Here is a 25,627-nt window from a genome sequence, read left to right on the forward strand (position 1 = left end):
ACTTCCAGTATCCTTGATGACTACAACTGCGAGAAATGAATCCAGCTGCAGCTTCTAACAATCCGCTTTAAGGAGCTGGAGCTGGAATTGGATGAACTCCGTATTGTTTGGGAGCCTGACGGTGTGATAGATAAGACATATTGAAAGGTAATTACACCCAAGGTGCAGGAGTCAGGAAACTGGGTGACAATCAGGGGGTTAAATAGCCAGTGCAGAGTACCCCTGTGGCCATCCCCCTCATCAACAGCTATACCACTTTTGACACGATTGGGGAGGGATGCCCTAACAGAGGAAAGTCACAGTGGTCGGGTCTCTGGCACTGAGTCTGCCTCTGCGACTCAGAATGGAAGGTGGGTGGGGGTGAAGAAGAGGCGTGCTGTGGTGATAGGGGATTTGACAGTTGGGGAACGGGCAAGAGGTTGTGGGTGATAACAAGATTCCTGGATGCCTCCTGGGTGCCAGAGTCTGGGACATCTCAGATGGAATCCTCAGCATTCTTAAGTGGGAAGGTGAACAGCCAGAAGTCGTGGTCTATGTAGGTACAAATAACATGGGTAGGATGAATGATGAGGTTCTGCACAGGGAGCTCAGAGCGTTAGGTGCTCAGTTAAAGGGCAGGACCTCCAGGGATGTGATCTCAGTATTTGCTCCCCTTGTCAAAACTAGGAAGATTCTACAGTTTAACATGTGACTAAGGAGTTGGTGTAGGAGGGAGGGCTTAATATTTCTGGATCATTGGGCTCTCCTCCAGGGAAAGTGGGACTTGTACAGAAGGGATGGTTTATACCTGAAATGGAGGGGGACTTAACATCCTAGTGGAAAGGTTTGTTAATGCTGTACAGTGAAGCTTAACCTAGAGTTGCAGGGGGATTGGAATCAGAATGCCATAACAGTTAGTGACGAGGTTATGGAGGCAGATATTGTTAAGACCTCAGACAAAATTGTTAAGACCTCAGACAAAATCAGGAATCAAAGGCTTGAGTGTGGTGGAACTAATGATCTGTGTTATGTATATTTTAATGCAAAAAGTATGGTAGGAAATATAGAGAGCTCAGAGCATATATCAACACATAGAATAATAATATTGCAGTCATTAGAGAGACTTGGTTGCAGGAGGGGCAGGATTGCCAGCTTAATATTCCAGAGTTCCGTGGTTTTAAATGGGATGGGGGGGGGAGGGGATTAAAGGAGGAGTAGTGGCATTACTAGTCAGAGAAAATGTCACTGCAGTGCTCTGTCAGGGCAGACGGGAGAACTCAACTAGTGAGGTGTTATGGGTGGAACCGAGATATAAGAAAGGTATGACCATGTTAATAGGACTACATTACAGACCATCCAACAGTCCTAGAGGTGTAGAGGAACAAAATTGCAAACTGTTGCAAGAAATATAAGGTTGTTATAATAGGTGATTTTAGCTTTCTACATAGTAACTAGGAATCCCAAACTGTAAAAGGACTAGATGGGATGGAGTTTGTCAAATGTGTTCAGGAAACTTTCCTTCATCAATATGTAGAAGTCCCAACGAGGGAACATGAAGAGAATAAAGGGATCCTATTCTGGCTGCTGGTTACCAGTAGAGTTCCACAGGGGTCGGTGTTGGGAACATTGCTTTTTACGATGTATGTCAATGATTTGGACTGTGGGATTAGTGGATTTGTGGCTAAATTTGCCAATGATACAAAGATAGGTGGAGGAGTGGGTAGTGTTGAGGAAGCCTGCAGAAAGACTTAGATAGTTTAGAGGGATGGGCAAAGAAGTAGCAAATGAAATACAGGTCGACCTTCACTAATCCGGCACCAGTGGGACCAGAGGAGTGCTGGATTAGTGAAAATGCCGAATTACGGAAGGATCACATTAAGCAATAGCTAATTGCCTCAGCATACCTATAAAATATCATGTAAATCAGTACAAGTTAGATAATAATGAAACAGAAATATTAAACGAGTAGCAAGTGAAATTTTAATAAAGTAATATACTGTACAGGCACAAATAAAGGGTACAGGTAAATGTACAGGAATTAACTTATACAGAAAAGGTGAGCACTGCCGTTTCTAAAGTGAGATGTTTAATAAACCTTCAGGCAAAGTTACGTTTCTGCAAGTGTGGGGTTGTCAGGATCATCAACATCTTCATCTTGAAAAATGAGTGAAGCATCAGGAACTGGTGCTTTATCTGTACACCTCCAATACAAAGCAGTCTCATCAGCATTCTACACCTGCTCGGGGATTAATTTTTCAGCGGAGACTAACTTGGTGAACTCGTCAACAAACTCTGCTGCTGCTTCCTTGTCTGCTGAACGTTTTTCACCACACACTGCACGAAACTGTAAGCCATGATACTGCTTGAACCGATGAAGCCAGCCTTCACTATAGTCACACTCATAATCTAGTCCTAGTTCTTCATGAAACACTTTTGCTTGTTCCTTCACCATATCTCCAGATAGTTCAACACCTTCACTTAAACGAAGATTAAACGACGTTATCAGCACTTTATCTAGTTCCGAACTTCTTCCGCCTTTCGTTGTTTTTCTTATGCACATCTGTTTCTTTGAGCCACTATCAGCAAAAAAAATGCAGCAGCTTTTCTTTCTGTTTCTTTATATCGTACACTGTGGAAGAGCCAATGTTGTAACACTCGCACAAGCTTTTCAGTTTTTTCAAGAGTTCAGCCTTATCTTTAATGGATAATGTGCAGTGTTTTCGCTTCACAGCACGAGGTACATTTTCTTTACTCACTGGGGCTAAAAAAAAGCCAATAATATTAATAAATGCAGGAAAACCAGCAGGAATCGCCTGTCCGTGCTTACAAGAGCGCGCTAACACGTGAACAGATCTAGCCCAGCTAAAACAATGCGCAGCAGATTGGTATGGTGGCCCGGGAAATTTGAAATTACAGTTGCACGGAAAATTTGAAATCAGTGCTGGATTATCGAAGGAACCGGATTACAGGTAGTCCGATTAGTGAAGGTCGATTGTGCAATGTTGGAAAGTGTATATGCACTTTGGTGGAAGAAATAAACAGGCAGACTATTATTTAGATGGGGAGAGAATTCAAAATGCAGAGATGCAAAAGGACTTGGGAGTCTTTATGCAGGTTAACCTCCAGGTTGAGTCAGTGGTGAAAAAGGCAAATGCAATGCTGGCATTCATTTCTAGAGGTAAAGAATATAAGAGCAGGGATGTGATGTTGAGGCTCTATAAGGCATTCGTGAGACCACACGGAGTATTGTGTGCAGTTTTGATCTCCTTATTTTAGAAAGGATATTTTAGGGGTATATGATGTGTTAGGGAGGGGTAGCACCTCTGGTGGGGGAACATGTTGTGTCCTTTTCAGGGCGGTTAGTCCACCTTTGGTCCCCACCTGGCACTCAGCTCTCACCTGTGGCTCCCCGTAGTTGTTTGCATGCGACAGCGGCCACACCCCGGGCAACGGCTTCGACAACCCGGCTAAACCAGGTGAGGGTAGCCGACGGGTCTCAAACCCTCGGTGAGATAGAGAGTTGTCTATCCCAGCATGTGATGACAGACTCGGGCGGATTGAGCAGACGAGACCAATAGAAGGTCCAACGGTCAAGAAGGCGGTCTCTGCAAGCGTCATGGAACATGTAGAGCAGGACAAGACACAGAAGACGTCCTGGTCATCCACTGCGCCCAGTCCCATCTCCAGCCGTCTAGACTCTGTCTTGCCACTGGATCCAGATGGGAATTGGGAAGAGGGAGTGAGGCTAACTCTGCGCAACTCTCCCTCACTTAAATCCAAATCACGCGCTAGTCTCGACACCATCATTATGGTGTTGAGGTCCTCATCGACGTCAGCAATGGACGAACAACATTTTAGACAAGACATTGGAGAGGGTTCGGAGAAGAGTCATAAGAATGATTTCAGGAATGAAAGGGTTACCGTATGAGGAACTTCTGGCAATTCTTGGGCGGTATTCCCTGGAGTTTATGAGAATGGGGGGGGATCTCATAGAAACATTCTGAATGTTAAAAGATTAGATATGGAGAAGTTATTTTCCCATGGTAGGGGAGTCTAGGACAAGAGGGCACGACTTCAGGTTTGAAGGACGTCCATTTAGAACAGAGATGTGGAGAAATTACTTCAGTCAGAGGGTGGTAAATCTGTGGAATCTGTTGCCACGAGCAGCTGTGGAGGCCAAGTCATTAGGTGTATTTAAGACAGAAATAAATAGGCTCTTGATTAGCTAAGTCATCAAAGGGTATGGAGAGAAGGCAGGAAAGTGGGGATAACTGGAAGAATTGGATCAGCCCATGATTGAATGGCAGAGCAGACTCGATGGGCCAAATGGCCTACCTCTGCTCCTATATCTTATGGTCTAAACTTATGAGTGGTCTTGATAGGGTAAATGCAAGCAGGCTTTTTACACTAAAGTTACATGGGACTACAACCAGAAGTTATGGGTTAAGGGTGAAAGGTGAGATATTTAAGGAGAACATAAGGGGAATTTTCTTCACTCAGAGGGTTGTGAGAGTGTCAGAAGGACTGCCAGCACAAGTGGTGCATTCAAGCTTGATTTTAAAGTTTAAGAGAAGTTTGAATAGGTACATGGATAGTAGAGATATGACAGGCTATGGTCCCGGTGCAGGTCAGTGGGAATAGGCAGTTTAAATAGTTTCAGCATGGACTAGATGGGCTGAAGGGCCTATTTCTGTGCTGCACTTCTCAGTGACTCCCTTGAAACTCATCACTAAACAAGACCTTAACCTTGGAACCTCTCCATTCAAGTGGATCCTCAATTTCTCACTGGCAGGTCCCAGTAATTATGGATTGGCAGCAACATCTCCTCCACATTCACCAACAGCAAAGGTGCACCACAGAGCTGCGAGTTTAGCCCCCTGCTCTACTCATTTTCTACATATGATTGTGTGGCTAAGTACAGCTCTCATGCTAATTTAAATTTGCTGACAATACCACTTTTGTTACCCAAATCAAAGGTGGTGACCAATCGAAATTTAGGAGGGAGATTCAAAATCTGGTTGAGTGGCACAACAATCTCTCATTCAATGTCAGTAAAACCAAACAGTTGATATTAACTACAGAAGCAAAAAGCTGGAGATCCATGAAGCAGTCCTCATTCAGGGAATGAAGGTGGCGAGGGTCAGTAGCTTTAAATTCCTAGGCATAATCGTATCAGAGGAGTTGCTTTTGGACCAGCACACAAGTGTAATCACAAAGAAGGCATGACAGCTCCTCTACTTTCTTAGAAGTTTGTGTATATTTGGCCTGATAAGTAAACACCAATGCCCAGAAGCAAATAAGTTACAGAAAGAGGTGGATACAGCCAGGTCCACCACAGGAAAGTCCCTCCCCACCATTGATTATATATACGTGGAACACTGCCACAAGCAAGGAGCTCTCATTGAGGAATTATATACAGAATTAAAAGGGCTAAAACCTGACATGTTTCACAACTTGACTGGTTGCGCCGTGAGAATAATGTTGCAAGATAACTAAGGAACAAAGGAGTGCTTGTTGCATGAGAAAGCTGCTCTGTGTAACCACTAATCAAGGATTCCTGGCAATAATCAGAGTACATATGTGATAACGAATTTTTAACAAGCAGCTCCAGACAGTGCTCGGGGCTCACTTGATTACAAATTTTCCAGGGTCTATGAGCGGGGGCTCTGTAGTATCAACTGAGGTGCAAGTTTACGAATGAATAGTATGTAATCTTAAGTAAACTGTGTTTGACAATTATCCCTGGGTCTGAACCTAAAGTCCTCTGGTAGAGAGGCAGATTGACAGCATCATCAAAAACCCCTATGCTCTCTTCCTGCTACTACAATTGGACATGAGGTAGAGAAACTTTAGGTCCCGAATCACCAGGAACAGTTATTACCCTTCAGCCATCAGACGCCTGAACCAGCATGGAAAACTTCAATCACCACTACTCTGAGCTGAGTCAACAACGTACACACTAACTTTACAACTCAAGCTCTCATTACTATTTTGATTTGCAGTTTTGCCTTCTTTTGGACATTGGTCGTATAATTTTCCTTATACTCTATTGTATTTCCTGTAAATATCTGCAAGAAAATGGTAGAAAATGGTACATTGATTGGATTTCTTTATCATTACTGAGATTCGCGTGGTCAAGGACCACAAAATTTCTTGCTATCAAAACAGGGGAAAAAAGTTAAAGACAGAAGGAGGTATATTAGATGTACTGATCAGAAACCTGAAGACTGCAAAGACAAAGACCAAGAGAAATAAGGTTTATCACCTATTTGGTAGCGTCTACAGAAGGTGCTGCTCCAAGAAGGTGATGTCTATTATCAAAGATCCCCACTTTCCAGGTCATGCCATCCTTTCATAGCCGCCATTGAGAAGGAGGTACAGAAGCCTGAAATCCCACACTATCAGTTTCAAAAACAACTACAGTCCCTTCAATTATTTGGTTCTTGAACCAACCTGCACAACCCTAATAACTACCTTGGTATAGCAACACAATGACCACTTTGCAATAAAATGGACTTCGTTTATTTTTGTTTTAGCGTGATGTTGGCACGAGACAATGACTTCTTTGAGCTCAACTGCGGAAGCAGCTTAATTTCTATCTTCTATTTCTATCTCTTAATGTCTATCTTCTTCAAAGCACTGACCTTGAGCTGCTCTCAAACTTCAGTTCTTTACGATGTTGAGTTCTACTCTCCAGGCTCACAAACTGGCTGTTTTTCAATATCCCAAGATGAGTGCATCTTCAGGGTCCCAAGGTTTTTCGGCACTGGGAACGAGTTGATTCTATGCCAGTGCTGCCAGATTAAGAGTCGCAGGAGAAAATGGAATATCAGAAATAGTGGATCAGCTGTCGGGGGCTCGCTCTCTCCCTTTGTCTCATTGGTGGAGAAGAGCTTGTTGCCAATTCTCAAGTCAGAGATCTCGGGAAAAAAAGGAACATGGCAGACTTTAACACCGTAAATCACCTAGTTGTTTAGATCTCCTGATTTGCAGATTGACACCCCTCTGCCACTTTATTAGGGAGAGAAACAGAGAGAGCCTGTGCTATGTCCAATTGTTGGGTAAACAATTGCTTTTTGTTGTACTGCAAATCATGGTCTTTTTGGAGGCTTTACGATTGCTTGCTTAGTGGGTGAAAAATGCTGATGTTTTTTGCTGAATTAAGCAGGGGAGTGGGAGGGGGAGGGTTGATGCTGTGTTGCTGCTTGTGCGTGGAAGGGGGAATGGGGAGGGCTTTGGGGTTCTAACACTTTTACTGTTACTCATTCTCTGAGACACTTATCTGTTTTCGTGGATGTCTGTGAAGAACAAAAATTTCAGACTTTATATTATCTACATTCTCTGATATTAAATGGAACTATGGAACATATGGTCAAAAGAGACAGAGCTGAATTAGGCTATTTGGCCCATTAAATCTGCTTCACTGTTTCATCATGGCTGATTTAATTTCCCTCTCAACCCTTTGGCTAAAAAAACTCCTCTTTATCTCCGTTCTAACTGGACCTTCCTCTATACAGAGGCCACGCGCACTGGTCCTAAACCCCAACCACTAAGGGAGATACCCTCTCCGCATTGTTCTTTCAACATTCTTCTAAGTTCTAGCAAACACAGGCCCAGAGCCACCAAATACTCCTCAGACAATAACCCTTTCATTCCTGGAACTTCCTCTGAATCCTCCAATATCAGCATGTCGTTTCTTAGAGCAAGAGCCCACAATTGCTCACATTAGTGCAAGTGAGGCCTAACCAGTGCTTTATAAATCCTCAGCATTACATCCTTGCTCTTATATTATAGTCCTTGCAAAATTAATGCTAACACTGCATTTGCCGTCCTTGCCACTGACTCATGCTGCAAGTTAGCCTTTAGGGAATCATGCATGAGGACTCCCAAGTCCTTTTGTAGCTTGGATTTTTGAATTTTCTGCCTGTTTGGAAAGTAGGCTACACTTTTGTTCCTTCTCCCAAAGTGCATGATCATACACTTTTTGAAACTCTATTCCATCTGACACCACTTCTTCTAATCTGGCTAAGCCTTCTGCAGCCTCCCTGCTTCCTCAACAACCTGCCACCCACCCACCTATTTTCATATCGTCCACCAACTTGGCCACAAAGCCATCAATTTGGCCATTCAAATCATTGACATATAATGTAAAAAGATGTGGTCCCAACACTGACCCCTGCAGAACACTACTAGTCACCAGCAACTAACCACAAAAGACTACCTTTATTCCCATTCTTTGCTTCCTGCCAATCAAACAATCCTCTATCCATGCTATTATCTTTCCTGGAATAGGCTCTTTCCTGTTAAGCAGCGTCATATGCGCCACCTTGTCCAAGGCCTTCTGAAAATCCAAGTACACAACACCCATCGATTCTCCTTTCTCTATCCTGCTTTTTATTTCCTCAAAGAGTTGCAGAAGATGTGTCAGGTAGGATTTTCCCTTAAGGTAACCATTGGCCTATTTTATCATGTCCCTCCAAGTACCCTGATACCTTATGTTCAGCTATTGATTCTAAGATCTCCCTAACCACTGAAGTCAGGCTTTCCCTTTTATTCTGCCTCCCTCCCTTCTTGAATGTGGAGTGACATTTGCAATTTTCCAGTCCCCCGGAATATGCCAGAAACTCGTGATTCTTGAAAGATCATTACTAATTTTAATTTTCCTAAAATTGATTGGCATCTCCTTAGCGCAAGGGGTTTAGATGGGGTGGCGTTTCTTAGGTGTGTTCAGGAAGGTTTCCTGACACAATATGTAGATAAGCCAACTAGAGGAGAGTCTGTACTTGATCTGGTATTGGGAAATGAACCTGGTCAAGTGTCAGATCTCTCAGTGAGAGAGCAATTTGGAGGTTGTGATCACAACTCTATCTCCTTCACCATAGCGCTGCAGAGGGATAGGAGCAGACAATTTGGGAAAACATTTAATTGGGGTAGGGGGAATATGATGCTATTAAGCAGGAACTTGGGAGCATAAATTGGGAGCAGATGTTCTCAGGGAAATGCACGGCAGAAATGTGGCAAATGCTCAGGGAACATTTCCCTGGGGTTCTGCATCGGTATATTCCACTGAGGCAGGGAAAGGATGGTAGAATTAAAGAACCATGGTGTACAAAGCATGTAGAAAATATAGTTAAGAAGAAAAGAAAAGCTTACGAAAGGTTCAAGAACTAGGCACTGTTAGAGCTCTAGAAAATTACAAGGTTGCTAAGAAGGGGCTTAAGAATGAAATTAGGAGAGCCAGAAGGACCATGGGAAGGCCTTGGTGAGCAGGATTAAGGAAAACCCCAAAGCATCCTACAAGTATGTGCAGAGTAAGAGGATGAGCAGTGTGAGAATAACACCAATGAGATGCAATAGTGGAAACATGTGCATGGAGTCAGAGGAGGTACTTAATGTATTCACTAGGGAAAAAGACCTTGGCAATTGTGGAGATGACTTACAGCAGACTGAAATGCATGAGTATATAGATGTTAAGAAAAAGGATGTGCTGGTGCTTATGAAAAGCATGAAGTTAGATAAGTCACCAGGACCGGATGAGATATACCCCTGGCTACTGTGGGAAGCAAGGGCGGAGTTTGTTGAGCCTCTTGCAATGAACTTTGCATCATCAATGGGGACAGGAGAAGTACTGGAGGATTGGAGGGTTGCAAATGTTGTTCTCTTGTTCAAGAAAGGGAGTAGAGATAACCCCGGAAATTATAAACCAGTGAATCTGACTTCAGTGGCAGGCAAGTTGTTGGAGAAGATCCTGAGAGGCAGGATTTACGAACATTTGGAGAGACATAACCTAGTTAGGGATAGTCAGCATGGCTTTGTCAAGGGCAGGTCATGCCTTACGAGCCTGAGTGGATTCTTTGAGAATGTAACAAAACACATTGAAAGTAGAGCAGTGGATGTAGTGTATATGGATTTCAGTAAGGCATTTGATTAGGATCCCCATGCAAGGCTCCTTCAGAAAGCAAGGAGGCATGGGATCCAAGGAGATCTTGCTTCATGGATCCAGAATTGGCTTGCCAACTGAAGGCAAAGCGTGGCTGTAGATGGTTTGTATTCTGCACGGAGGGCGGTGACCAGTGGTGTTCCGCAGGGATCTGTTCTGGGACCCCTCCTCTTTTTGATTTTTATAAATGACCTGGATGAGGAAGTAGAAGGGTGAGTTAGTAAGTTTGCTGATGACACAAAGGTTGGGGGTGTTGTGGATAGTCTGGAGGGTTGTCAGAGGTTACAGCAGGACATCGATAGGATGCAGAACTGGGCTGAGAAGTGGCAGATGTAATTCAACCCAGATAAGTGTGAAGTGGTTCATTTTGGTAGGTCCAATTTGAAGACCGAATATAACATAAATAGTAAGACTCTTGGCAGTGTGGAAGATGAGAGAGATCTTGGAGTCTGTGTCCATAGGACACTCAAAGCTGCTGCGCAGGTTGACAGCGTTGTTAAAAAGGCGTATGGTGTGTTGGCCTTCATTAACTGTGGGACTGAGTTCAAGAGCCGTGAGGTAATGTTACAGCTATACAAGAATTTGGTCAGACCCCACTTGGAGTCCTGGTCACCTCACTACAGGAAGGATGTGGATACTATAGAAAAAGTGCAGAGGAGATTTACAAGAATGTTGCTTGGATTGGAGGGCGTACCTTATGAGAATAGGTTGAGTGTACTTGGCCTTTTCTCCTTGGAGCAACGGAGGATGCGAGATGACCTGATAGAGGTGTATAAGATGATGAGGAACATTGATTGTGTGAATAGTCAGAGGACTTTTTCCCAGGGCTGAAATGGCTAACATGAGGGGACATAGTTTTAAGGTGCTTGGAAATAGGTACCGAGGGGATATCAAGGGTAAGTTTTTGCATACAGAGTGGGGGTGCATGGAATGCACTGCCGGCAGCAGTGGTGGAAGTGGATACAAAAGGGTCTTTGAAAAGCCTCAGATAGGTACATGGAGCTTAGAAAAGCAGAGGGCTATGCACTAGAGAAATTCTAGGCAGTCTCTCGAGTAGGTTACATGGTCAGCACAACATTGTGGGCTGAAGGGCCGTAATGTGCTGTAAATTTCTATGTTTTATCTTCTAATGCCGCCACAATCTTTTCAGCTACCTCTTTCAGAATCCTAGGGTGTAGTCCATTTGGTCCAGGTGACTTATCTACCTTCAGACCTTTCAGCTTCCCATTCACCTTCTCCCTAGTAATAGCAATTACACTCTCTTCTGCCCCCAGACACTCTTGAACTTCCAGCATATTGCTGGTGTCTTCCACAGTGAAAGCAGATGTAAAATACTTACTTAGTTTGCCTGCCATTTCCCTGCCCACCCCCCCCCCCCCCCAACTACCTTGCCAGGCTCATTTTCCAATGGTCCAATATCCACTCGCACCTCTCTTTTGCTCTTTATACAGTATATCAGAAAAAATGTTTGGTATCTTCTTTTATATTATTGGCTAGATTAGCTTTAGATTTCATCTTTTTCCTCTTTACGGCTTTTTTTAGCTGCCTTTGGTTGGATTTTAAAAGCTTCCCAATCCTCTACCTTTCCACTAATTTTTGCTCTATAATATTCCTTGTTTTCACTTTTAAGTTGTTTTTGACTTCTCTTGTCAGTCATGGCTAGAATACTACTACTTCTTTGGGATGTATATAACCTGCACCTTCGGACATTCTCCTAGAAACTCCAGCCATTGCCTTTCTGTCGTTCCCTTCCAGTTAATTTTGCTGGTGTCCCATTCCAATTAATTTTGACCATCTCCTCTCTTATGCCCCTGGAATTTACTTTATTCCACTGTAATACTGATACATCTGACTTCAGTTTCCCCCTCTCAAATTGCAGGCTGAAGTCCATCATATTATGATCACTGTCTCCAAAGGGTTCCTTTGCCTTAAGCTCCCTAATCAAATCTGGTTTATTACAGCACACACAATCCAGAATAGCCTTTTGCCAAGTAGGCTCAACCACAAGCTGCTCTAAAAAGCCATCTCATAGGCATTGTACAAGTTCCATCTCTTGGGATCCAGCACCAAACTGATTTTCCCAATCTACCTGCATATTGGTAATTGGTGATAATATTGCCTACTCGCTGACCATCAACACTGGCGCACCTCAGCGGTGTGTGCTTAGCCCACTGCTCTACTCTCTCTATACCCATGACCTATGACTGTGTGGCTAAGCGTAGCTCAAATACCATCTATAAATTTGCTGATGATGCAACCATTGTTGGTAGAATCTCACATGGAGACAAGAGGGCGTACAGGAGCGAGATATACCAACTAGTGGAGTGGTGTCACAGCACCAGCCTTACACTCAACTTCAGTAGGACGAAAGAACTGATTGTGGACTTCAGGAAGGGTAAGATGAAGGAACACATACCAATCCTCATAGAGGGATCAGAAGTGGAGAGAGTGAGCAGTTTCAAGTTCCTGGGTGTCAAGATCTCTGAGGACCTAACCTGGTCCTAACATATTGATGTAGTTATACAGAAGGCAAGACAGCAACTACACTTCATCAGGAGATTTAAGTTATTTAGTATATCAACAAGTACACTCAAAAACTTGTATAGATGTACCATGGAGAGCATTCTGACAGGCTGCATCACTGTCTGGTATGGGGGTGGGAAGCTGCTGCACAGGACCGAAAGAAGCTGCAGAGGGTTATAAATTTAGTCGGCTCCCTCTTGGGTACTAGCCTACAAAGTACTCAGGACATCTTCAAGGAGCGGTGTCAGAAAGGCAGCGTCCATTATTAAGGACCCCCCCCAGCACCCAGGGCATGCCCTTTTCTCAGTGTTACCATCTGGTAGGAGGTACAGAAGCCCGAAGGTACACACTCAGTGATTCAGGAACAGCTTCTTCCCCTCTGTCATCCGATTCCTAAATGGACATTGAACCCATGAACAACACCTCACTTTTTAAAATACACATTATTCCTGTTTTTGCACGATTTTTTATCTATTCCGTACACATATACCATAATTGATTTACTATTTATTTATTTTTTATTATTCTATTTGTTTTTCTTCTTCTTCGTGTTCCATATTAGGTATTGCATTGAACTGCTACTGCTAAGTTAACAAATTTCATGACACATACCAGTGATAATAAACCCGATTCCGATTTTGAAATCCCTGATGATTATTGTAACATTGCCATTCTATTTTCCATTGTAATTTGTAGCCTGCATCCTGGCTACTGTTTGAAGGCTGAAACACACATCAGGGTTTTATTCCCTTGCAGTTTCTTAATTCTACCCAAGAGGATTCTACATCTTCCAATTCTTTGTCACCTCTTTTGAAGGATTTGATTTCATATTTTTTTTACCATCCGAGCCACCCCACTCCCTCTGCCTACCTGCCTACCTTTTTGATAGGATGTGTATCCTTGGATGTTAAGCTCCCAACTATGATCTGCTTTCTGCCATGACTTAGTCAAGGACACAAGGTCAAACCTACTAATCTCTAAATGCACTACAAGATCATCTACCTTATTCTATATATTGCATGCATTCAGATATAACACCTTCAGTCCTATATTTGTCACCTTTTTCAATTTTGTCCCCATGTTACACTGCAACTCATCCTGTTGACTGAAATTTTGCCTTATCATCTGCCTGTTCTTCCTGACAGTCTCACGATATCAAGTTGTATTCCAACTGCCCCATCCTCAGCTCTATCACTGTAGTTCCCATCCCTCTGCCAAATTAGTTTAAACCTTTCCCAACAGCCCTAACAAACTTGTCCACAAGGATATTTGGTCACCCTCACGTTCAGGTGTAACCCCGTCCATTTTGTACACGTCGTAACTTCCCCAGAAGAGATCTCAATGATCAAGAAATCTGAAGCCTTGCCCCATGCACTAGGTCATTTTACAAATCATCCTATTCTTACCCTCACAGATGCTTGGTACAGCTTTAATTAAATTTTCTTTTAAAAATTGCGTATAATTTATCTTCTTGTTTTGAGTGCTGCTTATATGATGGTAGGTATCAGTGATGGTGCAGGAAGTAAGTTTTTCATTACATCACCGCATATATGCATATATGTACCTTTGCGTGGGACAATAAACTTGACTTTGGCTTTATTTGACACATTTGCAAAGAAGGGAGCTTGTTTAGTCAGAATTCCAGAAGCTGTAAATCTACACGCAGCTATAAAAATGAGAATAAAGTTTATGGAAAGATTGCCTTCTGTACGAACAAAATAACATTGACAAAATTGGGCCACACAGTGATTGTTTTTCTCTATGTAGGTCAGAATTGAGGAACAGATAACTACTTCTACTGAGCTCACTGACAGCAAGTATCCTGAATGAAATTACATAGCCATAATATGTGTCAAACCTGATCTATCTAGAACATCGGTACCATTAGCAAGCAACTTTCATGTCTAAACCATTTTAAATGTGACATGTTCACCATTCTAGGAATTAATTCACTAAATGGATGGCATCAGCCTAAGATCTTGGTCTATCATTACTATGTATGAAACAACAAGAGGTGGGAAATAAATACCAGTGTTACCGACCTCGAAAATAAACATACTGTTGCCAAAACTTAAACCAATTAAATGGGCACATTACATTAGCAACTCAAATCTGATTCCAATCAATAAAGTCCCAAAAGGACATAGGAGGCTGATCAGAAAATGCAACTTGTGTTGAATTTTGACAGTATGTACTGATACAACAGCATCCCTTTCACTAACTACATTCTTTACCCTTGACATGCATTCTAATTGTAATGTTAATCCAATGTAGCCAAATTCTACACTGGGGCATTTGCCTTTCTTTACATAATCTCTAGTCAAGCATAGGGACAAAAACAAGTGGTGGTGTATGGTGGGGGGAGCGGGGGAGTAGGAAAGTCAAGCAAGAATTCAAAAATGAATCAGAAAGTATTATAAATAGTCAAAACAAGAACTTAATTAGAACTTTGCTAGAGTTTAGATATGTGATTAAATAGTTATTAAGTGAGTAATAATTGTACAATGGTGTTTCATATAAATACAAATTAAATTCAACTTTTCAGCATGTAGTCCATTTCAACCTAGAAAGAGAGGAATGCTTTCATTACCAGCCAGCTCTTAATGTAAACATTATCGAACAATGGAGCACTCAAGTAAGTATAGACTCATTCCTATTTTGCTTGGCACTGAACATCCAACAAATAGAATGATGTTGGGCTGTGCACCCTTCATGATCTATCACTTAACAGTGAAACTGTTTACCATTGCAACATCAGACAGGAAACAGGGGTAAAAAAACAGATGTTAAGATAGAAAAACAGGAAAGCGTCTGAAGTCCAGTATTAAAATGTAGTTATACGAATCCTCTGCATCTTCCTTATGAATTATTTTCAGGTTGGACTAGTAAGAGAAGTAATAAAAAACTGACTGAGTGTTGGACCAATACACTATGAAATCCAATATGTGTAATGTGTAGGAGTGTTTATATTATGTTAGTGGCCTGAGCTGCTACTGCACAGTATGAATAGGGTACCAAACAGACCTCAGCTCTGGACAATCTCATCTATCACGGCTTGTGATTGCATTCAATTTCTCTTCTTTAACTCTTGGTCACAAAACAGTCATTCAAGCAAAAGTCTATGGATATATTTAAATGTTTTTTTCATTCATGACCAGAATGAAGGCACTGTGGGAAAGAGCAGCACTCATTCCCCATCATCTCACATGTGATGTGTTGGACCATTTTGGTGGATTAGGAAAAGTCAACCACATTGCTGATGTCTGGGCTTAAATATAGGCCAGACAGGGTAAGGATGACAGATTCATTCCCTGAAAGACATTAATCAAGTAAATGGGCATTTACCATATCTGGCAATTGCATAATCATTTTAATTCAGGGTTCTTAGCATTGATTTTGCAACTACTTCACTTTAAATATCACAGCTGCTATAGTGAGATTTATACTACTTCCATATAATAAAGCCTGTTTTCTGGATAATCATCCATTACATCAACCTCTGTGTTCCCATAGCTAAGAAAAGATATATCAAGACATCATGTCATTATTCCACCGAGGTTAAGATGGTGCTAAATGGTGACTCCTTTGCTTGCGTCTTCGGAAACAGCTCTATTTCCATCTTTAATATCTTTATTTTTCCCTTTCAGGGTTCTTTTGAAGACCATGATCTGGAGTTACACATCGACTTGGGTTCTTTGCGGGAATGGGACCCGCTCTTGGGGTTTCAGGACCAGCCGTTGCTCAGCACGTCAAGGGTTTGGCCTGAGAGTCTGGCTCGGATTTGGAAGCCTAAGATCTCGGGCTCTGGAGACAAGCAGATCAAGGGTCAGTGTCACGGCAGGAGACCCGTGTGGCATTGGGGGAGTTGGAAAATCTACTGCTGTGTGCCCCAAGATCCGGGATCTTTGCAATCTTCAGGCACAGAGCACAAAAAAAGCGATGTAACAGGTTTTTGACATCGTAAACTAATGAGCTGTATGTTATGTCTCCTTGCTCGCCGCGAAAATGGAAACACCTCCTTCTCCCTTATTAGGGAGAGAAGCTGTGCTATGTCGAATGCCAGGTGAAATGCGAAGTCTTTGGGGAAACTGCAAGTCTGTGTCTTTGCTATTGCTTTGCTCACGCTTGAGTGCTCGGTGGCGGTGCCGATGCTTACTTTTTTTTGGTGGTGGCGGGAGGGGGATTGTTGCTTGCTGCCACTTAGGCGCAGGAAGGAGGGGAGCTGGGGGGACTTTAGAGTTCTTATGTTTAACTGTCGTTCACTCCTCTGTTTTTGTGGATGTTTGTGAAGAATGTATACTGGATACACATCAGGATGTATACTGTATACACATCTCTGACATTAAATTGGACCTTTGAACCTTTGAGAATATAATGAAGATATATACTTTTGAGAGTGTAGCTGATCCCTTTTTAACAACACAGGAGGTAAACTATATCCTCCTACCAAGAATGAAAGAAAATGTCCAGGTCCCTGGTGGCACGAGAAGGAAACAGATCGAAGAGTGGAAAAGGATTTACTTTGACAAACTGCATTAATGTTGCATCTCTTTACTCTGTCAATCCATTACTATCCTGGTATTGAAGCGAGTAATCAACGTATCCTCCATTACTGGAATGGGAGGGGAAAGGTGAGCTGGGGTAAGAGGGAAGGGGAAAGTAGAGTCAGGGAGGGGGAAGGAACAAGAATTTACTAGTCTGAAATCCCAATCCAAAACAGAAGATCAAACCCACCTCTTTTTTGGTCCGCTCCACTCTCCGCAGATCTTGGCGCAAACTTTCAGTTTTTTGCATCATTGCTTCTATTTCTTCCTCCTTGTCCCGGAGCTGGCGAGAAAGCTTCTGCTTTTGGGAGCGCAGGTCTGTAAGCTTCTCATTCATCTCCGCGAACTCTTGCATTGCCAGTTTACGCTGACTGTGGGCATCTTTGAGCTCTTTGGTTTGCACTTTCAACCTTTCACTAGATTCAATTATTTCCTGAATGAAGGGTACATGTTAAACAGGCCAATTCAGATACATTAAATACAAATTACTCAGGGAAAGCAGATCAGTAAGTGGACTGAAGGTATACTTGAGCGAGAAGAGTTAGAGCAGTATGCACAGAACCACCTGCAACTCACTGTAGTGAAAATCTAAGCCATTCCATATAGAAATATTCATCATTTCTCTACTCCTAAACTTTCCCAGGAATGACTTTTATTCACACCGTTTACATTCTCATACAACAATATGATTTTGAGCTCATTATACTTTAGCAACAACAGAGGGGGTGGTTTGACAAATGCTATCCAGCAGAAACATAAACATGTACACAAAATATGAGAGGCATAGATAGGGTTGAGTGTAGGAAACTTTATTCCTCCTGGCGGGGGTTTACCAGGACAGCAGAGCTTTAAGATAAATAGGAAGAAAATTAGGGAGGATCTGAGAAGGAAACAGGAATGAAATATTCCTGAGAACTCAACATTAAAGAAGCCCAGGCAACAACAGAAAAACAGGATGATAATAAGAAAGGAGTGTTCTTGTTACAGAATGAGAATCAATATAGATAGAGTTCAGAATTAGCAAAGGAGAGAAAACATAGGCAAGCCTTATTGATGACCCACCAAATAGCAATTGTACATAAAATGTGATATACATCAGGAAATCAGGAGTGCATGTAACAGCGGAACTAGACTTAACTACACATTGGATGGGCAAATCAAATTTGCTGTAATAAAAATGGAAAATGAATTCATGGAATGTATTCTAAATCTGTCGTGACTCTGAAAGTTTCTAGATCAATATATTGAGGAATTAACGATGGAAAAAGTGGTTTGGATTTTGTTCAGCGCAACAAAGGATTGATTGATACGCTTGTTATCAAAGACCCAGTGCGGGAGAATGTCACAATATAGGATTTTGCATTGTTTGACAGTTTTGTATTGAATTACTTCACTAAGTTCTTAAATAAAGGATACTATGAAGAAATAAGTAGAAATTAATTGGGAGAATATATTGAAAGCTATGATGGTGGAGAAACAATGATTACAATTTAAAGAAATAATACACAAGGTGCAAGAGAAATACAATCTTTAAAGGCAAAAAATCCTGACAGAAAAAGTGACTCATCTGATAAGGTACATTAAAAATAGCAATAAATCAAAACAAAAGGATTGTAAAGAAATAGCAGTACATGATGATTAGGTGCATTTTAAAAATCAAGAAAGGTAAGATATTTTATGACAGCAGACTGATGAGAAATATAAAAAAATAACTACAAGAGCTTAACAAATCCTATCTTTGCACCTCAGTGCAGGCATTGGAATTCTCTGCTATAAGGCTGTTACAGAATACTGTACAGGCAGAATAAAAACAATATGGAGCTGCTATTTGGGATGACCTTTCCAGATTGTTACACAATTTTGCTTTTAACCTCCTTTACTGCACTCTCAAAATCTGGCTCAGCTCTGCAATCAAATCTCGTCAGTTTTTAAACACATAGAAAGTCACATTAGCGATTTTATTTAGTCATGACCTACAGACATGACGGGAGTGACTAAGGTTAGTAGCACATTCCTAAATGCCTTTAATAAAGTAGGAGCAGTAATGAACTTTGCGGAAAGTTCTTTCACAGTGCTCTTCGGATTTACAGAATCCAAAATTTTCCATAAGAAATATCGTGATCTTTGATTCAGTTAGCTGCTGTGAATATCATGAACTACCAACCTTATTCTCTTAAAGACAATCTGAATTGAGGACTCAGGATAACTCACCCAACTGACAAAATGGCAGCCTTTCCATATTCACCATCAAAATTGTCCATAAATTTAAACTTATGAATTACTTAGTTTTCTCTAGTGGAAATGATTCTGGCATTTACTTTCTCATTTCTAGTTTGTGTGCTCTCTGTGGCTCTTGATTAAACCTCTCAAGAAGCTAGACACACTATAGCCTACTTTGTTTTGTTACAAAGCCATTATTAGTCCAATGTATTTTTCTCTTTTGGATGACCAATCTGTAATGTGTTTTCAAATGCTGTTTGTGGTTCTGCTATTTATTGTGGCATATTGCTAGTATTTCAGGAGATTGTTCTTTTATTTTGCCGTTGACTGAAAAAGAAGACAACATGACTCATCAGGTTTTATGTCATTGTCAGGTAATATAGCTGGCCTTGGGAATATTTTATCAGACACTTGCATGGGTAAATATTCTAACATTCCAGCCTCCTCACCCTTTCTAGGAAATGATAGGTGAAGTAGTACTTGAACATGCAATTACCTTTTGAAGATCCTCTTTTTCTTGCTTTGCAGATTTGATTTGTTTCTCAAGTGCTTTAATTTGCCTGCAACCCTCTTCAAAATCTCGTCTGATGAGGCTTGCTTCTTCAAGTTGCTGTTCTATATGACCAGAATCTGGCAATGCATCAGAGACAAATGGTTACTTTACTCAGCGCAGTGATAAATCAGCTTGTTTGCATCTTAAATTAACCATCTTCATTAATTACATATTAAAATGAGAAGCTATTGTAAGAAATAAAATATTAAAGCAGGTTTTGTTATTTTGCTTGATAATAAGTCCTGAAACAAGAATATGGTGGAAGCCCAAGCTTTCTTATGCCACAAACAGATTCCATAAATGGTGAGTCCTGATGAAGGGTCTTGGCCTGAAATGTCAACTGTTTATTCCTCCCCATAGATACAGCCCGACCCACAGAGTTCCTCCAGCATTTTTTTTGTGTGCTGCTTTTGCTTATGCCATATTTGTTGAGCTGACTCAGGATGTTATGTACTTTGCCATCAGATTGGCTGCCAGCAGATGTTCCAGCAATGCCAGATCTAATGCAAAAATAAATATCTACACCAGCATTCACCCAAATTGATATAAACACAACCAGTAATCACTGGGGAATAAAAAGTGACCTTTAAAAGGCTTTAAAATTCTGAAAATACTTAGAATATATTTCCATATGGAAAGCCCACAACCAGGTACCATAAATGCGATGATATTCAAAAGCCAATAATAAGTTTAGTGTACATCACCTTTAGGCAGAGGGGTACAAATGAATTCCTTGATGAATATAGAAAGTTTAAGATCAGGCTTAAGAGGGAAATTAGGAGGGCAAAAAGGAGGAATGACATGGATTTGCAGGCTGGGCTCAAGGGAATCCAAAGAAATTCTTCAGTTATATTAACAGTAAAAGGGTTACTAGGGAGAGACCTTCAAGGTTGCCTATGCATGGAGCTGCAGGAGATGGCTAAGAGTTTTAATGTCTATTTCTCCTTGTTATTTAGTAGTAGTCATAGTCATAATCATAATCATACGTTATTGATCCCGGGGGAAATTGGTTTTTGTTACAGTTGCACCATAAATAATTAAATAGTAATAAAACCATAAATAATTAAATAGTAATATGTAAATTATGCCAGGAAATGTCCAGTATCTGCCTATTGGCTCAGGGTGTCTGACCCTCCAAGGGAGGAGTTGTAAAGTTTGATGGCAGGAATGACTTCCTATGACGCTCTGTGTTGCATCTCGGTGGAATGAGTCTCTGGCTGAATGTACTCCTGTGCCCAACCAGTACATTATGTAGTGGATGGGAGACATTGTCCAAGATGGCACGCAACTTGGACAGCATCCTCTTTTCAGACACCACCGTCAGAGAGTCCAGTTCCATCCCCACAACATCACTGGCCTTATGAATGAGTTTGTTGATTCTGTTGGTGTCTGCTACCCTCAGCCTGCTGCCCCAGCACATAACAGCAAACATAATCGCACTGGTCACCACAGACTCGTAGAACATCCTCAGCATTGTCCGGCAGATGTTAAAGGACCTCCGTCTCCTCAGGAAATAGAGACGGCTCTGACCCTTCTTGTAGACAGCCTCAGTGTTCTTTGACCAGTCCAGTTTATTGTCAATTCGTATCCCCAGGTATTTGTAATCCTCCACCATGTCCACTCTGACCCCCTGGATGGAAACAGGGGTCACCGGTACCTTAGCTCTTCTCAGGTCTACCACCAGCTCCTTAGTCTTTTTCACATTAAGCTGCAGATAATTCTGCTCACACCATGTGACAGATTTCCTACCGTAGCCCTGTACTCAGCCTCATCTCCCCTGCTGATGCATCCAACTATGGTAGAGTCATCAGAAAACTTCTGAAGATGACAAGACTCTGTGCAGTAGTTTACTAAGGAGAATATCATAGATGCCAAAGAAATGAGGGTAATAAGTATTTACTTTCATTTTATTTATTTAGAGATAGAGTGTAGAATAGGCCTTTCCAGCCTTTTGAGCTGTGTCGCCCCAGCAAACCCTATCAAACCCAATTTAACCCTAACCTAATCACAGGATAATTTATCATAACCAATTAACCTACCTGGTACGTCTTTGGAAAGTGGGAGGAAACCTTAGTGCCCCGGGAAAGCCCACGTATTCTACAGGGAGGAAATACGTATGCGTGTGTCCTTTGTTTCATGGAATCCTGGTTAACCGCTTCTGTACCAGATGCAGCAATCCAGATCGACGAGTTTACTATATACCGTCAGGATAGATCTATACAGTCTTTCAAAAGCATAGGTGGAGGAGTATGCCTCAAGATCAACTCTTCTTGGTGCACGAATATATCAGTACTGTCCCAATTCTGCTCACCAGACCTGGAATATCTAGCAGTGAAGTGCCGTCCTTTTTACCTACCACGGGAGTTCTCTGTGATCATTTTGGTAGCAGTTTACATTCCACCTCAGGCCAATGTCAAGCAGGCTTTAGATGATCTGAGCAATGGGATCAACATGCACGAAACAGCGCACCCTAACACCTTCACCATCGTTTTGGGAGATTTTAACAAGGCCAGTCTGAAAAAATCACTAAGAAACTACCATCAACAGATCATTTGCAATACCAAAGGAAACAACACACTAGACCATTGCTACACCACCAAAGAATGCTTAACGTGCTATTCCATGCCCTCACTTCGGGAAGTTTGATCACCTAGCTGTACTTCTGCTCCCCGAGTATAGGCAGAGACTGGAGACTGCAGACCCAGCAGTGAGAATCAAGAAGGTATGGACAAAGGAAGTACAGGAGCGCTTACAGGACTGCTTTGAATCGGTGGACTGGACTGTATTCAGGGATTCATCTTTGAATCTGGATGAGTACACTGCAGTTGTTACCAACTTCATTAAAACTTGTGTGGATGAGTGTGTGCCCACAAAAACTTACTGTACATTCACAAACCAAAAGCCATGGATGAACCAGGAGGTACATCATCTGCTCGAAGCTAGTTCTGTGGCATTCAAATCTGGCAACCCAGGCCTATACCAGAAAACCAGGTATGATTTACGGAAGGCTATTTCAAGGGTGAAGAGACAATTTTGAATGAGGTTGGAGGCAACACTGGATGCACAGCAACTCTGGTAGGGTCTGCAAGACATTACCTCCTATAAAGCGAAACCCAATAGCATGAATGGCAGCGATGTTTCACTACCAGATGAACTCAACACCTTCTATGCACACTTTGAAAGGGAGAACATAACTACAGATGAGAAGATCCCTGCTGCACCTGATGACCCTGTGATCTCTGTCTCAGAGGCTGATGTTAGGACTGTCTTTAAAGACAGTGAACCCTCACAAGGCGGAAGGTCCTGATGGAGTACCTAGTAAAGCTCTGAAAACCTGTGCCAACCAACTAGCGGGAGTATTCAAGGACATTTTCAACCTCTTACTGCTATGAGCAGAAGTTCCCACTTGCTTCAAAAAGGCAACAATTACCGTAAATTCTGATGTATCAGCCGAGAATTTGGCCCTAAACTTTGGTCCTAAAATTAGGGGGTTGGCTTATACAGAAGACGCCAACTTTGGAAAATGAATACAAGTGGCCCCTGTTTTCCGAACGTTCGCTTTACGACAGCTCGCTGTTACGAAAGACCTACATTAGTTACCTGTTTTCGCTAACCGAAGAATGTTTTCACTTTTACGAGAAAAGGCAGTGCATGCCTCGAGCAGCCAGCTCCTCCCCCGGAACTACATTCTAGCCGCCATAGCTTAAACACGTGTCTGTGAGCACCTGAGCTTTATCTCGATTTATTTTGCGCATCCATTAGCAAGATGAGTTCTAAGGCATCGGAAAAGGCTAAGAGAGCTTGTAATGGTGTTAACCCTTAGTGTAAAACTGGACATAATTAAGCGTTTCGATCGTGGTGAACGAAGTAAGGACACTGTCCACGCGTTGAACTTGCCTGCGTCCACCATTCGCACTATTTACACATAGAGAAAGAATTTTGAAAGCTGCCGATGTTACTATTGGTTCTGCTTGTAGCAAAGTGGTCTCTTTCAGTCAGCATCCAATAATATATTGCTTGAGTGGATTGATGGGTGTACAAGGCATGGTGTTCCGTTAAGTTATCTTATACTTAAGGAGAAATCAGTCAGTCTTTTTAATAAGCTGAAACAGAAAGCACTGGACGATGGTGATGGAAGTGTTGCAAAAATGGAATTTAAAGGCGAGACTGTGCCTGCCTGTAAACGGAGTAGCAGCAGTTTTTGTGCTGCTCTTAGTTTTGTTCCTTTCCCCCTAGTTTAAACTTCGAACTTAAAATTTTTATTTGCTGATTCTTGAGGGGGAACAATATGTCTATGTCTACGAGGAGTACGAAGAACTTGTCTGAACCTAGTGATAAAGGTAATGGGAAAGGAAAGATGCAAAAGGAAAGATCTAATGAAATGCCACCATGGGCTGAAGATATGGTTCAGATACTGAATTCAATTAAAGATCAGAATGAGTCAATTAAAGACCAACCGGAAAAGAATAGTAATGAGATGAAGTCATTTCTGGGAAAACTTAAAGACCTGGAAACTCAAGTTATTACACACGAAGAGGAATTGAAGATAACTAAGCAAAAATTGTTTGAAGCTACAACTCGTTTGGAAAGATATCAAAATAAGATTATAGACCTGGAAACTAGGTCTCGCCGAAGGAATATACGAATTATTGGGCTGCAAGAAGGAGCTGAAGATGGAGATTTAACTGCTTACTTTGGTAAGCTTTCTCATACCTTATTTCTTACCATATTATCACAGCCGCCTACTATAGAAAGAGCACACAGAACTTTTACTTCGAAATCTAAAGATCCAAATAAACCAAGGTCTGTTTTGGTTTGTTTTCATCACTTTAAAATTAAAGATCAAATAATGCGAAAGGCAAGAAAACAAGAGTTTTTAGATTTAAGGAATCTGAGTTCCATTTTTATGAGGATTATCCTAAGAAAGTAATGGAACAAAGATCAAAATTTGCTCTGGTAATGAAACAGGCATATGATAAGAAACTGTTCCCTTCCTTGCATTACCCAACAATTAACTTTTTTTCTGCTTTATTATAGTGTCTTATAACCGAATTTAAAGCTTTTTTTTTTTAAGAGATTTAATGTTAAATTTAAAAATGGCGCTGGTTTTCCTTTTTAAGAGATAACATTATTTCGGTTCTTTCTTGTTTAAAAAAAGATTAAATATAAACGTGGGTTATTTTGTAGATGCTGGAATATAAACACTTTCTTTTGTTGAGACTTTGTCGTTCCTCTTACAAGGTCAGTGGGTTTTGTTTTTTATTTTAAACTGGGGGAGGGAGAGAGAAGCTTGTTAATTTATTTTTGTACAGACCAGAGCAGTCCCTGGCTTTGTATTCCATCACAGGGTGCCTGCTTTTTTTCGGGCTATAGGGGTCGGGGAGTGGGGTTAGAGTTAGGGCTTTTCCCCCCATCAGGTGGTTCCGGAGCATGCATGTTTTCTATGTGGTTGTATTCTTCATCGCCGCCATTTTTTATTATCCCGCATTGGTATGTGCTCTGCGCATGTGTAAAGTAGAATAAAATTATAGTATGGTATTTAAACAGATTAATGTAATAACCTTGGAATGTACGTGGTCGGAATCATCCTAACAAATGAAAGGAGATTTTTAAAATCATTAACCATTTCCAACCTGATATAGTTTTTGCCCAAGAGACACATATCAGGGCAGGAGATCAAAACAGATTTTTTAGGTGGTGGAGGGGTTTGCAGTTTCACTCCACTTCTCAGAGTAAAGCTAAGGGCGTATCAACTTTATTAAATCCAATATATTTACTCAAGAGGATATTGAGTCAGATTTTAATGGTAGATTTTTAATTGTTAAAGGAGTAATCTGTAACAGAAAAGTTGTTTTGGTCAACTTGTAT

The 25,627-nt window shown here is 41.5% G+C and overlaps 1 protein-coding gene across 9 annotated transcripts in view; it reads right to left on the bottom strand.

The window, feature by feature from the left end:
* LOC140191079 (serine/threonine-protein kinase MRCK alpha-like) overlaps positions 1 to 25,627 on the bottom strand; it is a 596,213-nt gene that overhangs the window by 199,525 nt on the left and 371,061 nt on the right. For all 9 annotated transcript variants that reach the window (XM_072248222.1, XM_072248216.1, XM_072248164.1 and 6 more), the window contains 2 exons: positions 19,703 to 19,836; positions 17,177 to 17,419 (listed from right to left, as the gene is read on the bottom strand). In XM_072248222.1, the coding sequence (XP_072104323.1) occupies positions 17,177 to 17,419; positions 19,703 to 19,836 (377 nt within the window). The remainder of the gene's footprint in view (positions 1 to 17,176; positions 17,420 to 19,702; positions 19,837 to 25,627) is intronic.

This window comes from Mobula birostris, chromosome 2 (genome assembly GCF_030028105.1).
Source record: "Mobula birostris isolate sMobBir1 chromosome 2, sMobBir1.hap1, whole genome shotgun sequence".
Classification (NCBI taxonomy): domain Eukaryota; kingdom Metazoa; phylum Chordata; class Chondrichthyes; order Myliobatiformes; family Myliobatidae; genus Mobula; species Mobula birostris.